Below are 18,036 nucleotides of genomic sequence, written 5' to 3' on the forward strand. Positions count from 1 at the left end.
ACACCAAGACAGGACTTTAAAACCCAGTGGGGCTGATTGCTTCTGCCAAAGCCAGCCTGCTGTCTTTGAAGGTACATCTTCAAAGGTGTTGGTTGAGGGAGGTGATTTTGACCCTCTACTGTGCTTTGCTGAGACCCTACCTGGAGCGCTGTGTCCAGTACTGGAGCCCTTGGCTCTGGAAAGACACAGATCTGTTGGAGTGGGTCCAGAGGGGGCCACAAAGACGCTCTGAAGGCTGGAGCCCCTCTGCTGTGGGGACAGGCTGAGAGAGCTGGGGGGGTTCAGCCTGGATTAGAGAAAGTTCTGGGGAGACCTTAGAACCCCTTCTACTCCCTTGGGAGGGCAGGGACTCTGCATCAGGGAGGGGAGTGATGAGGGGGAAAAGTTTTGAACTGGAAGAGGGGAGATTTAGATTAGATATTAGGAAGAAGCTCTCTCCTGTGAGGGTGGTGAGCCCCTGGCCCAGGTTGCCCAGAGAAGCTGTGGCTGCCCCATCCCTGGAGGGGTTCAAGGCCAGGCTGGACGGGGCTTGGAGCAACCTGGGCTGGTGGGAGGTGTCCCTGCCCAGGGCAGGGGGTGGCACTGGGTGGGCTTTAGGGTCCCTTCCAACCCGAACCATTCTGTGACCTTGGGGGCAGCAAAACCCCTGTCCCCCTGGGTGTCCTCAGGCTCCCGAGGCCCCGTGGGGAAAGGGGACGATCCCGCTGCTGCTCCCAAGCTCCCCCTGCCCGGGACGGGGGTTCAGGGTGACCGGGAGGGTGCTGCAGCCCCCGGGCACCTCGCCCCGCCCCAGCTCCGGGGGCTGTGGTTGCGGGCCCTCCCCCGATCCCGGCGGGGACTACATTTCCCATCGTCCCGCGAAGGGAAGGGAAGGGAAGGGAAGGGCGGCACTTCCCGGGGCCGGACGGGGCGGGGGGAGCCGGGGCCTGCGGCTTCCCCGGGGTGCTGCAGGCGGGGGATGCTGCGGACGGGAGCTGGCGGCGGCGGTGCGGGTACGGGATGCTGCGGGCTGGGATGCTGCGAGCAGGGGGACCGGGATGCTGTGGGCCAGGAGGGCGCCGGGTGCCATGGCAACGGGATGCAAGGAGGCGGAGTCCTTGCTGGTGGGAAACCTGGGGGGGCTCCTTTCATCCTAGGAAGTGATCGCCCCCCTGTCCTCGGCACTGGTGAGGCACCACCTCGCGTGCTGTGTCAGATTTTGGGCCCCTCGCTCTAAGAAAGACATTGAGGTGGCTGGAGCGGGTCCAGAGAAGGGCAACGGAGCTGGTGAGGGGTCTGGAGCATGAGTCTTGTGAGGAGCGGCTGAGGGAGCTGGGGATGTTCAGCCTGGAGGAAAGGGGGCTGAGGGGAGACCTTCTCGCTCTCTACTGAAAGGGGGGTGTAGCAAGGGGGGGGTCGGTCACTTCTCCCAAGGAACATGCAATAGGAAAGGGGAAATGGCCTGAAGTTGTGCCAGGGCAGGTTTAGGATGGATATTAGGAAAAATTTCTTCACCAAAAGGGTTATCAAGCATTGGGACAGGCTGCCCAGGGAAGTGGTGGAATCATGATCCCTGGAGGTATTTAAAAGACAGGTCAATGTGGTGCTGAGGGACATGGTTTAGTGGTGGCTTTGGCGGTGTTGGGTTAATGGTTGGACTCAATGATCTTAAAGGTCCCTTCCAACCCAGACAATTCTATGATTCTATCCTGCTCGCACCCAGAAAGCACCCCTCATCTCCAGCACCTCTTTGTTTTCTGCGTGGCCCCCGCAGCCATCCTGCCTGTTCAGGATCCCCCCGGGTGCTCCAGACCCAAAGAGATGAGGTTTCCTTCCTTCCTTCCTTCCTTCCCCTCTTCCCTCCCCAGCCCCGGGCCCCTGGGGTGTTCTCCAGGCTTTGGGCAGAGCAGGAGCCACCCCATGGGCTCTCTGCTTGGGTCAGGATGCCTGGGGCAGGGCGGGTGGCATTTGCTCCCTCTTGGGTGATTTTGCAGAGCGATTCCTTGGCGTCGGTGTGACGTTCCTCACGGAAGCTGCTGCAGAAGCTGAAGACTGGTTTGGGGAATAAGGGGGTTGTTTTGAAGACTGAGATTGAGCACTGTTTACAGTGGCTTGGAGAGGTCCGAGCAGCACGGAGCCAGCCTGGCAGGCTGCAGAGGGGCCCTGAGCAGGAGAAGGAAGTTTGTTTAACAGCAAATTGGGAAATCCTCCTCTCCCCGCAGGTAGGAGGTTGCTGTGGATGTGACCAACGGCATTAGATCCCCCCACAACGTGGAGGTGGAGATTGGATGAATCTGTAAACGGACTTGCTGGAGCAGGGGAAGGCTGTGATCCTACGATGGTGAGTGTGGTATGGTACAAAGGCAGGCCTGGGAAATCCAAATTTGATGCTCTGGCACCTCTGTTTGGAAGGCAGAAGTGGTCCCAAAGGCTGGAGCCTTCTGCCCAGCTGGCAGCTGAGGGGGATGTGCTCACTGGTGTCTCAAGAGTGGTAAATATCTCTGTGGTTCCCCTGTGTTTCACATGCCATTTCCCAAACACCGTGGGCAGGAGGAGGGCTTCGCTGTTGCTTGTGGGATTCGCTGGAGAAACCTGCCTCTGGCTTTAGTGCTTTGAGAAAGTCCAGGTTGGACTTGCTTTGTTTTCTAACGATGGAATTTGTCTTTCTCCATAGGCTACAAAACCCAAGAAAAGTTTAAGAGGTGTGTACGCTCCTGTGCTTTCCTTTCACTGTCTGTAGGTGTCTGGGAAGGTGTGGGACCGAGGAGAGGGGACACAGGGGTCAGGTGGCAGTCCTGGCTGCTGAAATGTTTCATGGTCCTTGTCTGAAAGATGCAGTTGAGTGCATCGTGTCATTCCTGAACTGGAGGTATTCACCTGCCTCTCACGTCAAGTAGATTTGTTTATTGGGGTCCTACATTCCTTTCTTGTGGGTTTTTCCAAATCCAAGGGAGAATATATGTATTTACTGAACACCTGTCTACCCTGGTACTGAAGCAGTGCTTTTGGGGGTGCCCGGGGGCTCTGAGATACCACAGGGTGAGAGCTCACAGATTAAGTGCTGCTTGTGGCCAGTGACTAACAGAATAGAAAGCATCTGGCTCACTTGATAAAGATAACCTATTTCTGACTAAGTGAAGCCAAATCTTTTATTCACAAAATACTGGATCAAGTCCTGGCAGTTCTCTCTAGGCCAGCAAGGAAGGCCTTACGCTGATGATGCTTGAGACCAAACCTTTATTCTCGGGGGATTTCAAAAGAGCAAGCTGTGTTGAAACTGGGAGCTTTCTACACCTGCTTGGGGACGTCACCTGCCTCAACACCTTCAATTTGTCTTGTTTCAGGCTCTATTGATGATGTGCTTGGTGACCTCCTGGGATATGATGGTAAAATGAAGCTTCTTCGCAGCTGAAAGGGCAGCATCCTGGTAGTCTTCCTTCCTTCCTGGGGGCAGGAGGTGCTGGTGCTACAGCCACTGGTCTTCAAGGGGCTCCAGTTGTGAGGGGGGATAAAGTAGGGAGCAGAGGGAAAGCAGAGTTTCCCAGAGCCAGAGGCCACTGGATAGGTTGGACATCGGTTTGGGGAAGCGAAGTGAAGTTCTTCTCTGATTAAAAGCCTCTGCGGTCTATGAGAAGACAGCAAATCCCCCTTTGGAGTGCCTAGGCCAGGAATATGCCCATGTCCATCATCCTAATCTCTCCCTGTCTTGTTTCCAGATGAAATCCCTGTTAAATCTGCCACAGCTTCCCAGCCGGCCGGGAGCAGCGGTGGGAGAGCCCGGGGCACCAGCTTGCAGGCCAGCAAGAAGTGAGTGCCTTTCAGACACAATCCCTCTCGCCTGGAGATGTCTCTGTACTCCCCAAGTCCTTCTGTCCTGCCCCATTCTTGGCTTCTCCACCTCGCTCCCTGCCCCCGTAGCAACCGCCCGGGAAGGCGAGTTACCTGCGATGCCTTTGGGAACAGGGAGCCCAGAGCCTGAAGCTTTCCAGTAAGAGTTGGGTGCTTCCAGCCCTGTATATCTTCTGTAAATCTCCCTTATAACAGTTGCTTGCTTAAATATAGCAGTCCCAGCACTACCATCTTTTATCCCAGTGCTATTTTAGTCTCATTTTCTGTGTTGTATGATATGGCTGCCGTGGTGTGCCCGTGTGGTCCCCTTCTCCTCCCACCGCTGTGTCTCCCTGCACCCTTGCTGAGCTCACCTGTGGTGCTGCTAACCCCCCGCTTTTGTCACAGGTCCTTTCTAGAGGATGATTTCTTCAGCAAACTCCCCGCAGAGGACATCAAAGCTACAGAGGTGAGCCCAAATTCTGGGAGAGAGCCTGGGTGTCCTGAGGGCTGGGGCTGAGCCAAGCCGGGCTTGCCCCTGGTGTCGCCCCATCCAAGTCAGCGGTGGGATATCAGGGGTGAGCTGTGAAGTTTGGCTGAAGAGGTAACCCCTCTCCGGTGCCACTGTGGGGTGGGGAAGGCAGGACAGGGGAGTGGGTGGGTGGTGGGAGAAGGGCTCTCAGGTGCCGTGGATGAGATGGAGCAAAGCCAGGGGGGCACGTTGTGTTGCAGCCTTCCTGGGTGCACTTCGGATAAAGTGTCGTAGGAAGGGCCCTTACCCAAAGCGATGCCCTCAGTGTTCCTGACGCTTCTCCCAGAGGCAGCAGGATGTCAGGAGAGGAGTCAACGCACAGGGGGTTTCCAGTGAGGGGGACACCAGGAGGACTTGGGCGTGGAATTCTTCCATTCCATAAAATGAGGAAAACCAGGGGCCAGAATGTGGAAGCAAGGGGTGAGGCGTTTCCAAATTCTGCTTGTCTCTGATCTCTGCCCTCCTTGGCATGCAGGGATCCAGCGCTTCTGACACAGACCCACAAGCTCTGCTGCAGACCCTGAAGGTAAGTGCATAAATATCCTCCGTCTCAGCCCCACATGCACTGTGCCATGGCCTCCGGCACCAGCCTCCAAAGCGAGAAGCACTGAGGCATTAGCAGCACTCACCCTTCCCCGGTCCTCATCCTTTTGCTTTCCAGGACATGGATGATATGGAAGCTGATCTCCTGGGAATATCGAAACCCAGTTCTGGGCCAGGGAAGACAACTGTGAAAGGTCCTGGGAAACTTGACTCCTCGGGAGGAACAGTGAAGACCGCAGAGAAGCTGCTATCCCCCAAGAAAGGTAAAAAAGGAGATTCTGCTCTTCTTTTCATAGCCTGGTTCCAAATGAGCAGGTATTTTTTTCCGGGATAGGGAACAAAAAGTGGATTTGTGCCCTAAAATGCTTTTCCTGGTTCTTTCTTGGGGCTGTCCCAGACACAGAGTGTTATTCTGGCCATGTGTTCTCCCTTGGGAGATCCCCGTCCCAGCCTCTCGTCGTGGTGTGGTAACATCACTGACATCAGCACCAACAACGGCCACGCTGCCGCCTCCCACCAAACACAATTTGGTCGTTCCCTGGTGCAGGTCAAAGACCAGGGATCTGCCTGATCTGCGCGGAGGGAGAGACAGAGGGGGTGCATTAAAGACATGCCAGTCCCCAAACTGTCCTGCTCTTCCACAGGCCCTTTTCTCCTTTTCTGCCTGCACGGAGACCCTTCCAGAGAGATTCTCGCCCCGTAGGGCTGCAGGGGGACTGTGTGTCACAATCTGTGCTTTTGGGGGGCTGTTGCCAGAAAAGTGACCTTCAGCCAGGGTGGGAGAGGGGCATCTCTGCGGCACCTTGTCTCTGAGAGCTGTAGCCTCTCTTTATAGGAGAATCTGCACCTCTGATGGAGAAGAAGCCACTCGCATCCCCCCCTGCTGCCCGACAGTACAAGAAATTTAACTTTGAAGGTAGGATGTTGCTTCACTTCAGCACATAGATGCACGGGGGCAGCTGAGGACTCTGCCCTTGCTCTTTGCCCATCGTTTGCCCCTTCTGTTAACTGAAGGCTTGGCTGGTTAATGAGGTACAAAGTCCTTCACCCTTACGATGCTGTTGCAAATCCAATCCTTCCGAGGTGACCAAAGCAAAAAAAACCTACAGCTTTGTGTTTGAGGCCCTCCACAGGACGGGTCTGGGAGACGATTTCTGGGGACATTTCCATTTTCATGTGTGCTTTGGTTTTTAATGACTGTCTGTTACACTTGGGAGCCCTTGTGTCAGGGGGGATTCTGTCCAGCTTCCAAACAGGGGGGGCGGTTTCCTGGCACAGCTGAGATCTGGTTGTCAAAGCCTGTGCTTTAACCAAGATCAGCATCTGTTAAAATCACTAAGGCACTTTAGGTGATTTTGCCTAAACAGTGTTCAAGCATTAAAGAACCCAAATTTTGAGTTATTTTCTTCTAGGAGAAAGAAATTGTGGAAAAACTGAACAGAAACATAATTCTTGAGTGTTTAAAGTTCAGGGAGATTCAGGGTATCCCAGGTCTCTGCAGAACCTTCATTCATGGGCAGATACGGTCTCCTGTCCCCTTGTGCACAAGTGGGGGATAGCGCTTGGCTTAGTGCAGAACTGTTCTTCTAAATAATGTTGTGTGTGTTTGTTTGTTTTTTCTATTATTATTCTCCTTTCTTGCCCCTATGGGGTAATTCCCAGATTTAGACGATCCTTTGGCAGGGCTTTTGTCTGATGAGGAGCAGGACGCTCACAAGAAGCCAGCTCCAACAGGCGCTAAAAGCAGCTCTGAGAAAAAAACAGAACAGAGCAAAGAGAAAGGTAAGCAGGGTTGCTCGATGCATCCTCCTTGTATTAAATGAATCAGCAGCCTGGATTAGTTTGTGTGAGATCCAAACTGATTAAATTGAAAGCCACCTAGTCCCATCTCTTATTAACCAGTAGGGTCATTTATACAGCAACTCGGTACCGGGGTTAACTATGACACAGCTCACCGAGTGCTTGATATTTCCGGTGTGCCACAGGTTACAGACTGACCTTTCTTTTCCGGGAACGGAGGCTCAGATCTTATCTTTGAGCTCAGCCAGCCTGTTCTGCACGTTGCCAAACGAGAACAAGTTTGCTGGGTGAGGATTTGGGTGGCTGAGAGCATCACCGGTCCACACCAAACCACAGCTGGGGCATCTGTGGGTGGGATCCAGCTGCACTGTGGCTGTGTTACAGGCACTCATCCCTCTTGTTCCTGCGGCAGGGATGCTAATGGGTCTGATAGTCCCTTAAAATCACCTTTCACCCCAGTAAATCCACTCTGGACACAAGTAGCAGCTGGTGGATTAGGGCAAGGGCTAAGGTGCATTGGTGGAGCAGGGACTTTGGATGAAGAGGGGCAGGAATTTGCTGATTGGAAACTTGCAAAGCTAAAAAAGCTCCTGGTGTCATCCAGTTAGTGACACCCAGCAATGTCCCGTCAGTGGATGAGTGGCCACAGACCAGGCAGTAGTGCGCTGCCAGTTTGTCCTTGCTGTGAGATTTGTTCACTGAAAAGAGTTATTTAAAAATGACTTTGTAAATGGTCCTGAGAGATGAGAGCTGATGGGGCTGCTTTGATCTCTTCTGAAAAAAATAAAAGGCCTTATCAAAGCTCCTGCCATGTGTGATCCCATCCACAGAGCCACCCCCACCCCAGACGCCCCTACACACTGCGGCCCCAGCCCGGAGGAGAGAGGAGCTCACATTTGAAGATGATGGTGATGACCTGATGGATGCACTGGGGTTTGGCAACGGCCCAAAAGGAGATGAGAAGCAGGGAAAGAAGGCAGAAGAGTAAGGGCAATGAAGAGGCCGTGGGAGTAAAGCAGGGGGTGGCTTGTGTGTTGAGATGGTGCCACTGTGCTGGGTGGGGGATGCTGCAGCTTCTGCCTCTGGGTCCCAGAAAGGGGCTGGAGCAGCCTTGTCTTGCTGGGAAGAGCCAGAGCGCCCTGGCAGGGCTGTGTGATGAGGAACAGCCCTGCCTCTTGAAGAAACTCATCTGCCGCTGTGTCCCCAACAGAGAGGAGCTCCGGCCAGCCCGCTCCAAGCTGGACGAGTTGCTGGGGCGAGGCCCCGTGGCCAAAATCCTGGAACAGCCAGGCGTGGGAGAGCGCAGGGAGTTCCAGCTGGATAAGAAGTACCAAAAGCAGCCAGGTGATCACAGACAGGGACACCAGGAAGGTCTGCAGAGGCGACAGCATTCGCTTGGGAGAGCAAGATTGATTTCTAGTGCCCTTGCAGGGGAAATACTCTCTCTGTAGTGGTGAGCGGGGCTGTTAACGGGCCCTCAGTCAGTGCAGGGGGAAAGGTGGCTAATGCAAAAGTGGTGCACTCTGCCCTTGAGGAAGGCTGGGAGTATTCGCACAGTAGCCATAACTCAGTTGCCTTCAGAAGTGGGCTGATTCCTGACAAAGACGCCGTTCCCAGACACACTGAGGAGGCACATTGCTCACGGGTTTCCAGGGAAGATGTTTCCAGCTGTGTTTTCCCAGAGGCAGCAATCCCAGTGGGAATTGCAGGGGAGGAGGAGGAGGGCTGGTATCTTTGTAGCTGGCTGCTCCTCTGGGTGCTGACTCAAGGCTCCTTGTCTGAACAGAGAAGGAAGAGGGCTGGGACGAGGAGGATTTTGTCTTTGGAGCATACAAGCCCACAGTGGCCTCCACACCCGCGGGCCGGTCGGCGAGAAGGCAGTCTGTGAGGTATGGTGCTCTGTGCGTCTGTTGCTGCAGCCACACTGGCCCTGCGGTGGAGCAGGCGGGGTCCCCTCGCAGGCAGGTATGTGGCTGCCTCTCCTTGCAGCAGGTTTTCAGCCGAGAACAGCAGCGAACCGAAACCAGAGCCATGCTCCAAACCTCCTCCTCCAGCAAGCCGGAGCCCCGTGCGGGTCAGAAGGGCTGGTGGCGACTGGCTGGGTTTGAAGGATGAGGATTTTATGGATTCGGAGCCGCCGTCTCCAGTGAAGGCCAGTCCAGCTGTGAGCTACCCCAGCCCTGCCGCAGCTGGGGGGCCCAGCCCCACCAGCCAGCTCACGGCCGTAGAGGAGGCAGCGGCTAAACCCGTCCCAGTGGAGGAGGAGAACTGGCTGAGCGCTGCCTTGTCTCGCAAGAAAGCCCAAGCCCAAGCGAAAGCCCGGGAGGGAAGTGCCAAGGCCTCAGAGGTCCCAGGCAAAGGGCTGGATCCCCACTCTCCTGTCAGGTAAAGGCACGGTTGATGGCTGCAGGGTTCCCGTCTGCTCCATGTGTAGCTACTCCAGCAGGACCTCAGGAACCCTCATCTCAGATTTAAGAAGTTAATTTTAAGCACTGTCTTGTCTCAGGTTGGGGTAATAACACGGGGCTTTCTCCCACTGATCCACCCCACAGTCCCATTACACATCTCGGCTCTTCTCCCAGTTGTGGCCAAAATTGCACACACCGCCTGGGGTCCCGCAGAGCTCCCCCCATGCTCCTAGTTCCTGACTTCATTCCCCTTCATTCCTCCTAGTTCCAAGCAAACCAACTCCTCCAGTTGAGTTTACACGGACACAGGTTCAGACTTGTGCCGTTCGAATGGGACTCGGGAGTGAATTGCAGACAAACGGCCGTGTGTCATGGGCAGGGGTGTGTTCACTGGGGCGGCTGCTTCCCAGGGGAAGGGGGTGGATGCAGCAAGAAACACCAGTGATGGAGGTTTTGGGGTGTCTTTACTCCTTCTGCAGCCAAAAGGCTGAATCCTGCTGCAGCTGAGTGCGACAGAGGCTTTCACCTGCAAGGCAGGAACTGGCGTTGGAGGGAAGGATGTTGTCTTTCATCATCTCCTCGGCTCTTCCACGTAGGATGTTTTTTTGCTTGCAGCCAGCCAGCCGGCTCCACGGGAGCACCGCAGCAGGCGGCTGCCCTGCAGGACAAGGCAGCGAGCACCGATGGCTCTGGGTAAGGCCTCCTTTGTGTTTCAGTCATCCGCCACAGGTGACATTTCCTGCAGAAAGCAGCTCCGTGGGTGAGACTGAGGAATGGGGAGAGCTGGTAGACAGCAATGATCATTCTGGTCTGGGACCTGTGTAAACTGGGAGGGAAACGGCTCTGAAGGATCATCAGGCTTTTGCCTGTTTGATCACAGTGGAACAGCCAAGCTGTAAACTTAAGGAAACGTCAAGCAGGATAATGTCTGTGGGCCTCTCCCTGAGCTGTGACACTGCTGTGCATCGCTCGTGTCTCTGTGCCCACACAGGCAGCCTGTCCCCTGGCTCGGCACCGCGAAACGAGCCCCAGCTCACCCGTCGGAGGCTGCGAAGGGGGATCCCTCCAGAGACGCCAGCGCCCTGGGTGCGTTTCATGTGGTTGTACAATTTGGGCAGCAGTATGTGGAGAGGGTCCCCCAGCCCTGCTGGAGCAGAGCAGGACCCTTCTCGCTCTGCCCAGGAGACCCAGGCCCTCGTCCTTCTGGGATGGGATGGTTACCATTGCAAGGTCTGAATCATGGACTTGTTCAATTTTCAGTCTCCACGGCCTTGTTACCAGGAGAGCAGGAGACGCAGGGCCCTGCCCTGCTCGCTCAGGTAGGTCTTCTGGTCCCATGTCCCCAGGAGATGTGAGGTCAGGGTGGTGATCACAAGTCCTTCCCTGCCAACTTGCTGGCATCCAACGCTGTCCGTGCTCCCTTGGCGGGAGGAAGGATGTGCCCTGCTTTGCATCTCTGGGAGCCTGTGTTCATGGAGGCAAAGTGTTTGGAGAGCCCCGAGATGACATAAGTTGTTTTTATCAGGCCAAACCACATGTGCTATGGATGCTTTGTAAATCATGTGTTTTTACAACCCTGCATTGACTGAGCAGGTTTTACATAGTTCCCCAGGCATATATATTGTATTAATTAGACAACAGAGGCTCCAGTTGATAAAGGATGTTTTCTTCAGCTGGTTTTCCCCAGTATGGTGGTGAAGGTGCTCCGAGGTTGTTTCTAGACAACTGAAGGAGAATCAGAACATCTGACGGAGAGGGCAGCTCCTGCTTGGTCTTTTGAAGCCTCCATTTCTCATCTGTCTGGGCTTCCTCACCCTGCCCTCATGGCAGGACACACGCCAACTCCCAGAGGACTCATGATCTTATCCTTGAGTCCATCTTCAGAGAAGGAAGAGCCCAGCATGCTTGTGTCTGGAGTAGGGGCTGCTGAGCATCACCTGAGGAGAAGGAACCCAGGCCAGCAATGGGGTTGGGCTGGAGAAGGGTGGAGGAGGGACCACAGTAGGATTGGGATGGGTCTCTGTTTCCAGGCTAGGAGATGTTCTCCCCAGGGCTTTACCTCCCTGAGAGCATCCCTGTGTCTCCGCAGGTTACCACACCCAGGGCACATCTCCAGGCTGCCTCACAGCTGCAGGTGAGGCATGTGCCTTGGGGGGCTGATGGCCATGCCGCAAAGCCACTCATCCTGAAGGGCTTCGATCTTCTCTCTCCGTCCCTATAGGCAGAGTCCCCAGCCCTGGGCTTGCAGCATGAGAGGAGGCTGGGGGCTCCCACAGCCCTGCTCTACGAGGATGCGACAGGCTGTCGGGCAGCGCTGCTCAGTGCCCAGGCCCGTGTGGCAGAGCTGGAGAGCCAGGTGAGCCCCATCGCCTGCTGGAATGGGGGACCACGGGTGACCTGGGGGGAGGAGAAGGGGCCACATCTGCTCCAAATAGCACCAGGGTGACAAGGGAGAGGAGAAACCTCCCTGTCCGGAGATGCTTACTGCCACCAAGTGCTGCTGTGGGAGCTCTGTCCCCAGGGCGGCACAAGGACCTTCTCCCCGGATGTCTGGCAGGTCCGGATGCTGGAGCTGGAGCAGACACAGCACAAACTGTTGCTGGAGAGTCTCCAACAGCGGCACCAGGAGGACCTGGATCTCGTTGAGAATGCCCACAGGTACCAGGCTCTTGCCTGCGCTCCCTTCCTGTGTCACACCTTTGCCTACAGCCCTGTCTATCACCCCTGAGGTGGGAGTGCTGGGGTGCTTCCCAAATCCATCCCTGGGGCGGGCAGGCAGAGAGCCATGTCGATATGGACCTGGTGGGGACAGAGAGAAGCCCCACAGATGAGCCGAGGTGGGGGTCCACTCTCATCAACACTGTCCCACAGTGACGAGGAGGGGCCAGTCCCATTGCCAGCATGTCCCCAACCAGGGCACTGCACTGGGCAGTATCGGGAGGGTTCAGGCCTCAGACTATGGAGAGTGACGCACCCTGTGCCTCAGTTTCCCCATGCGCGCAGCGACACCAATCTGCTTTTAAATCCCTATGTGCACTTTGGGTGGAGAGTGCTGGGTATTGCCATGAAAGCAACACTTCTTCCTTCCTGTGACCTCTCCGGGCAGGAGCCGGGTGAAGGTGCTGGAGGAGACCTACAGGCAGCGGGAGGAGAGGCTGCGTCAGGAGAAGGAACAGCTGGCAGCTCAGCTGCTGTCACAGAGCCAGGACGCAGAGCAGGCACGGGCAGAGCTGCTGTCACAGCACCAGCAGCGCCTGGCAGCGCTGGAGCAGCAGAGCGCGCTGGAGCTGGAGCGGCTGCGAGAGCTGCAGAGGTGAGAGTGGCACAAACGGCACACACGTGGGGCTCGTTCCCCTTTTTTGGCAAAGGGAGCTGGGAATGGGGACACAGTGAAAGGCGCAATTGGACTCCAGAACACTGGTTTCTGGGAAGTTCGGTGGCTTTTGGAATCGGGATTTGCTTTGCAGGTAGGCACAGGGAGATCTGGCTGGAGACGTCATTTCGGAGTGAATGCATTGTATTTTGAAAGATGCTGAACCCAGTGTTTTATCTCTCCCAAGCCCTTTTATTCAAGTCAGTGAGTCACTGATGTCCACATAGTTCGGATCAATGAGGAAATAGTTTTTGTTAGACAAGCCCCTAACCCCCAAATGTGGTCCATCCCAAATGTGGATGCCTGTCCATGGGATGCCCTGTGACAGACCACCATGCCAGCTCAGCTCCTGGGAGCTGGTTCTCAGCCCACAACCAAACCTCTTCCACGGTGCCTGTCATGGGGAGCACCAGTTTGTAACAGGCCCTGGTGGGCTCCTTCCCCCATGTCCCGCAGGGTGTCTGTCCAGGAGATGCGCAAAGACCATGAAGAGCAGCTCCAGCGACTGAAGCGGCTGAAAGACCAGGAGATCGATGCGGTGACCAGCGCCACTTCCCACACCAGGTACCAATGGCCGGTGTCATATCCCCACATTGGTCCCTGGCCATAGTGTTCCCTGTCCTACAGGGAACCAGCCTCAGACCACAGGAGGAATAGGGGCCATCTCCTCTCCCACCCTCTGCCTTCAGGGATGCTGAACTGTTTAATATCCATCAGTTGTCCCCTAAGCAGCAGCTACGTCTTCCTACTGCTCTGCTATGACCCAGAAAGATTTGGGCAGGGCTGCCTGGCCTTTGGCCCACCACACGTCCCCCTCTCCATCAGGGTGAGACAAAGCATGTCCCACAGGGGGTGACTTTCCCCTCGCTCCCCTCCACAGGTCTCTGAATGGTGTCATCGAGCAGATGGAGAAGTTCTCCAGCGACCTGCATGACCTCTCGCACAAGGTGGAGGCCACACACCACACTACCTCCCAGGAGCTGGCCATGGGGGCACGGCAGCGGGACAAGCAGCTGAAGGGTATGTCTGCCATTCCCCTGTGCCGAAATGGCTGTGGGGTCCCTGCCGGGGCTGAGGACACCCAGAAAACAGGAGAAAGTTGGGCTCTGAGTCAGCCAGAAGCTGGGAGGCCAGGCTGGCAAAGCCTTGCCTGCCTTGGTCCCTGGACATCTCAGGGTCTCCCTCTTCAAATTGATATCCTGGGGATGTGCGGAAGGTGATGAGCATGCAGCTTTTCCATGAATATGGTGGGGACAGAGGGGGTTTCCCACCTCATGCTGCTAATGGTCTTGCTGCTGTCTCTCCCCAGTGCTCCAGGACAGGCTATTGCAGCAGCAGAGGGACATGGAGGAGGAGCGGAGCCGTCTCCAGGAGGTGATTGCCAAAATGGAGGCCAGGCTGGGCGAGCAGACTCGGCTGCTGGAGCAGGTGAGCTCATGCTGTCCTCTGCCTGGGTCAGCCCTCCTCTCTGGGTATGGGGCATATGTCTTACCCACTGGAGGTTCCTGGCCTTGAGCCTGTGAATGGCATCTGTCTCTCTTCTATGTCTGGACCAGGAGCGATGGAGGGCGACAGCAGAGCAATCCAAAGTGGAATCACTGCAGCACTCGCTGGAGGAGCAGCGGCGAATCATGACCCAGCAGCTCTCCATGGAGCGAGCAGAGCTGGAGAGGGCAAAGGTGAGGTTGGCCGGCATCTCCAGGTGCTTTTCACATGAGTCTGACCACGGCTGCACTGCGGTGTGTGGAGGAGGAGAGCTGGGTGCTGGGCTGCAGCATCCTTCCTCTGCTCTCTGCCTCGCCGGTCCCACACCGGGTTGCACGATGAATTGCGATCAGACCAACCCTCTGGCACACAGATGCAAGAGGCTGCAGTTCGTGTGCATGATGCATGCCAGTTCCTGAGGAGGGTGGGGCCAGAGCTCTCCATGCAGGGTTCATGTCAGGCACTATGGGCTTGAACCAACCTCTGGATGTTGCCAGGGGTTTGGTGGCAGAGGTGGGTTAAAGGGGAAAAATCCTACGGCGAATGAGACTTAGTGCTTTCTCTCTCCCTCTCTTGCAATCCTCTCCAGAGTGCTTTGCTGGAGGAGCAGAAGTCGGTGATGCAGAAGTGCTCGGAGGAGCGACGGAAGCTGGCGGCTGAGTGGGCTGAATTTCACACCCGGCAGCAGCTGAGCAAGGAGCGGATGGAGCGTGACATGGACCGAGCCCTGCAGATGGACTCCCAGAGAGAGGGCACCATCATGAGCCTGGCCAAGGTACCGCAGCAGAGACCCTTCCCATGGCCTCCAGCACTGCCTGGTGGGCTCACGAATGGGTGGATGGGTCCTGTCCACAGGGGAGACATTCGGTGCTGCCTTCAGGTGTTTAAGTCAGAGACATCACTCAGCGTAGTGAGAATCAGGCTGTTGCAGGAACAGCCTCCACCAGCCTGTTTTAGATGTTGACTGAAGCATCAGTCGCTTCTCTCTATTCGCTTTGCCTGTGAGGAGTTTGGGCGGCCAGACCAGGTGCAGCTGCCTCTGTTGTAAGTCTGGTGGGAGGAAACCCCCATGGTGGGTTAAGCAAAACTTCCCTGTGCCACGGGGATGTGTCCAGAACCATTTCTGCTCCCGCATGGGGCATCCAGAGTGGATATGTGGCACAGACAGTGCAGCAGAGCTGCATTTTTAAGGGCTACCAAGGTGGAAAATAACCATTTAGGCTGGGTATCTCCACTGCTGACAAAATGCCGTGCCTTGACTGTGTTTTAAGATGTGCAACACGATGAGGGGCTCTGTCCTTTCCAGGGAAGGAGTGTGTGTGTGTTTGTGTACAATCCCAGGTCTGACAGCCCTGGTCCCCTGGTCCCCAGGAGTGGGTGGATGAGGGCGCTGCTTGAGTACCCGGTGGTGTTGCTCTGCACCCCAAACTAGCACACACAAGGAGCTCAACAGTGGCAGATCTCTCCCATCACTTGGGAAGACATGAGATGGTGTCCAGGACAGGGCAGGAAATGCATGTTTTTCTTGTGCCTATCCTAGGAGCAGGCAGAGCTGAAGATTCGGGGCCATGAGCTGAAAGCCAAGGAGGAGCAGCTGGTGAAGGACAGGGAGCTGCTGGAGGAGGCCTGGCGGGAGCTGAGGCTGGAGAAAGAGAAGGTGAACGGGACCGCGCTGCACATTCGGCAGCGGGAGGAGGAAATTAAAAGTATGACCAAGGTAAGCAGAGCATTTGCACTGCAATTCACAGCTGTACACAGGCCAGCAGCAAAGCTGGGGTTTCACATCCTCCCAAAGTCGTGAACCTAATCCTGTCCCGGGAGGGGAATAAGGGGATACACAAAGGATCCCTGCCCCAGGGCAGCAAGGGTCCCTGTCCCCAGCCTCCCCAGCCGCTCTGCCTTGCAGCTCTCATCCCAGAAGTACGAGGAAGGGGAGCGGGCCCTGCGGGAGGCATGCAGGATAGAGTCCGAGCACCAGACCAGGCTGCAGGTCATGCAGCAGCACCTGGAGCAGCTGAAACAGCAGGAACAGCGTCTGCACCAGGCAAATACCCCCTTGCCTTCCCTTTTTGGCCTGGGGCCTCCATGCCAAGGGCCTGAATCTTTACCAACAGCTTCTCTCTCTCCCTTTTTCCTGGTGACGGGGCAGGAGCGGCTGAGCATTGCCCACCAGAGGAGTCAGCTCCAACAGCTACGCGAGGAGCTGCCCAGCAACCCCGTGATGCTGCTGACTGCAGACCAGGACCTCAGTGCCCCTACAAAAGGCCTCTCCAGCACGCCATGTAAGGCTTCCTGCATGCTGCTGATGGGAAGGGACGTGCTGGGAGGACAGCTGCATTTGTATTCCGCTTCTCAGGAGGCTTGGGACATTCCTGGGGGCTGGTTTAGTTCTGTATATAAATCCCAGATGTGAGTTAGGCTCCTCATCCTCTGAAGGAGCTCAGCGGAGCTCTCAGAGCCAGGGCAGTGCCAAGACGGAGTAGAGGGGGCAGGAAGGGAGAGGCAGGTGGGTTAAAGCCCATTTGCACTGGGAGGTTGGGACGGACCCTACTGCAGGGACATGCAGGCAGCAAAAAGGATGCTCTGTTGTCTCTGTCTCCAGTTCCTCTCACAGCAGCACCACCACACACTTGGGCTCTTGTTCCAGGCTTTCCACCTCCTGTCAGGGTGCTCCCTCGGCACAGCCTGGAGGGTAGCAGGGAAACCCTGGCCGTGGCCGGACCCACCGAGCTCTACGCCAAACTGCTGCTGCTGAAGCACAGGGCCCAGCAGGTGAGGTGGTGGGAGACAAGAGCTGGAAGGGGCTTCAAACCAGATGGGTGGGAGCAGGGCTGGGTAAAGCCTGATTTGAGCCTGATAAGCACAGGGTGGGGTGTCTCCGAAGATCATTACTGAGGCACTGGGCTGGGTGGGCTTACAGAAGCCATGGGCACCTAGAGGAGTGATACCAGAAGCAAGGACGAGTGGATCCTCACACCTTGTTTCAGGTTCATCCATAACGTCCTTGGCTCGATGGGGTTGCCCCTCTCCTCACCCCCTCCCTGGGTGGGAGAAGCCAGCTCTGCTGGACTCTGGTTTCGTGATATCCCCATCCTCTCCCATCAGCTCCCTACTTCCCTGCTGGGTCCTTCCCCAGGCGGGGATGCTCTTGGAGGCTTCTTCTGTGGGTCTCACTCAGAATGTGAGGTTATGGGCTCTGGGGGGTAGCCCGTAGACCCCAGGGGGTACCACGCATGGGTACCTGCCCACTGCACGAAGGAGGGTTTGGGATACTTCCCTCCCTTGTGAGAGGCACCCTGGACTGTGACCATTTCTGTTGCGCTCTGATATCCATCCCATCCCTCCTTCCTTTCTTAGGACCGTGATTTCTTAGAGGATGAGCAGTTCTTCCTGGAGACCCTGAAGAAAGCGTCTTACAACACTTCATCTCTGTCAGACTGAGAAGGTGGCATCCCCACGCGCAACCCAAGGGATGGCTGTGTCCGTCCTCACAGGAGGCTGCAGTGCCCTCCACATGGGGGAGGAAAGCAAACAATAAAGGAACTGTCCTTTTCTTTAAAAACAACGTTATAGTGGTCAGAGTGTGAAATCTATCCCCACAGGCTGTGAAGCCACAGTTTGTCTGGCCTCCATCCCTCGGGACAAGTGCCACTGGCCACCCAGCAGGCAGTACTGGGATGTGGTTTCCCTGGTGGGGGTGGATTCAGTCGGCCATGCTGCTGGCTCTTGGACAGCCAGCTGCCTGGCTGTGACAACCAGCGGCTTTAGGGGGGATTGTGGAGTTTTGGCCAAGCTTCAAGGCTGAGTAAGGCAGAGCTGTCACGGCTCTGCCCTGGGGCTGTGCTAAGGTTCACCAGTCCCGCAAGGATGTTCCTCAGCTCACAGGCAACTCCAGCTTTTCCTTTTGGGCCTTTTCCTGAATAAACCTGGCTGTTGTGCCAGGCTTCACCTCCCCTCCCCGCTGCCCCGGGGTGACAGCAGGGCCACCCTGCTCCCTTCAGCGGGCTCCGCCCTGGGGATAGAGGAGCAATGGCGGAGATGTGGCCCGGGGCGAGGGGAGGCCCGTCGCTCTGCGGCCGTTTCTAGTC

The 18,036-nt window shown here is 56.2% G+C and overlaps 1 protein-coding gene across 13 annotated transcripts; it reads left to right on the forward strand.

The window, feature by feature from the left end:
• The first annotated feature begins 896 nt into the window (after positions 1-896).
• Positions 897-17,513, forward strand: FBF1 (Fas binding factor 1). Of its 13 annotated transcripts, none has more exons than XM_074607821.1 (31): positions 897-992; positions 2,202-2,320; positions 2,654-2,681; positions 3,324-3,365; positions 3,696-3,786; positions 4,216-4,276; positions 4,815-4,865; positions 5,001-5,145; positions 5,718-5,798; positions 6,545-6,664; positions 7,513-7,666; positions 7,893-8,026; positions 8,469-8,571; positions 8,672-9,067; positions 9,706-9,783; positions 10,082-10,176; positions 10,351-10,409; positions 11,180-11,224; positions 11,312-11,446; positions 11,648-11,748; positions 12,197-12,403; positions 12,920-13,027; positions 13,344-13,483; positions 13,773-13,891; positions 14,020-14,142; positions 14,538-14,723; positions 15,489-15,665; positions 15,855-15,992; positions 16,098-16,230; positions 16,551-16,720; positions 17,306-17,513. In XM_074607821.1, exons 2-31 carry the CDS (start codon positions 2,318-2,320, stop codon positions 17,387-17,389), a joined length of 3,507 nt encoding a protein of 1,168 aa, XP_074463922.1. In that variant the 5' UTR covers positions 897-992; positions 2,202-2,317; the 3' UTR covers positions 17,390-17,513. The 13 variants fall into 13 exon arrangements, with proteins under 13 accessions (XP_074463922.1, XP_074463926.1, XP_074463923.1 ...); XM_074607825.1 differs by having other exon boundaries at positions 899-992; positions 16,596-16,720; XM_074607822.1 differs by having other exon boundaries at positions 899-992; positions 8,675-9,067.
• Positions 17,514-18,036: the final 523 nt, after the last annotated feature.

The sequence above is a fragment of the Larus michahellis genome, chromosome 14 (assembly GCF_964199755.1).
Source record: "Larus michahellis chromosome 14, bLarMic1.1, whole genome shotgun sequence".
Lineage (NCBI taxonomy): Eukaryota > Metazoa > Chordata > Aves > Charadriiformes > Laridae > Larus > Larus michahellis.

Excerpts from the sequence above, each read along its gene's own strand:
- FBF1 (XM_074607821.1), top strand. Across the intron at positions 3,787-4,215 it reads AGCTTGCAGGCCAGCAAGAA|GTCCTTTCTAGAGGATGATT; the intron begins GTGAGTGCCTTT and ends CTTTTGTCACAG. Across the intron at positions 14,724-15,488 it reads CCATCATGAGCCTGGCCAAG|GAGCAGGCAGAGCTGAAGAT; the intron begins GTACCGCAGCAG and ends TGCCTATCCTAG.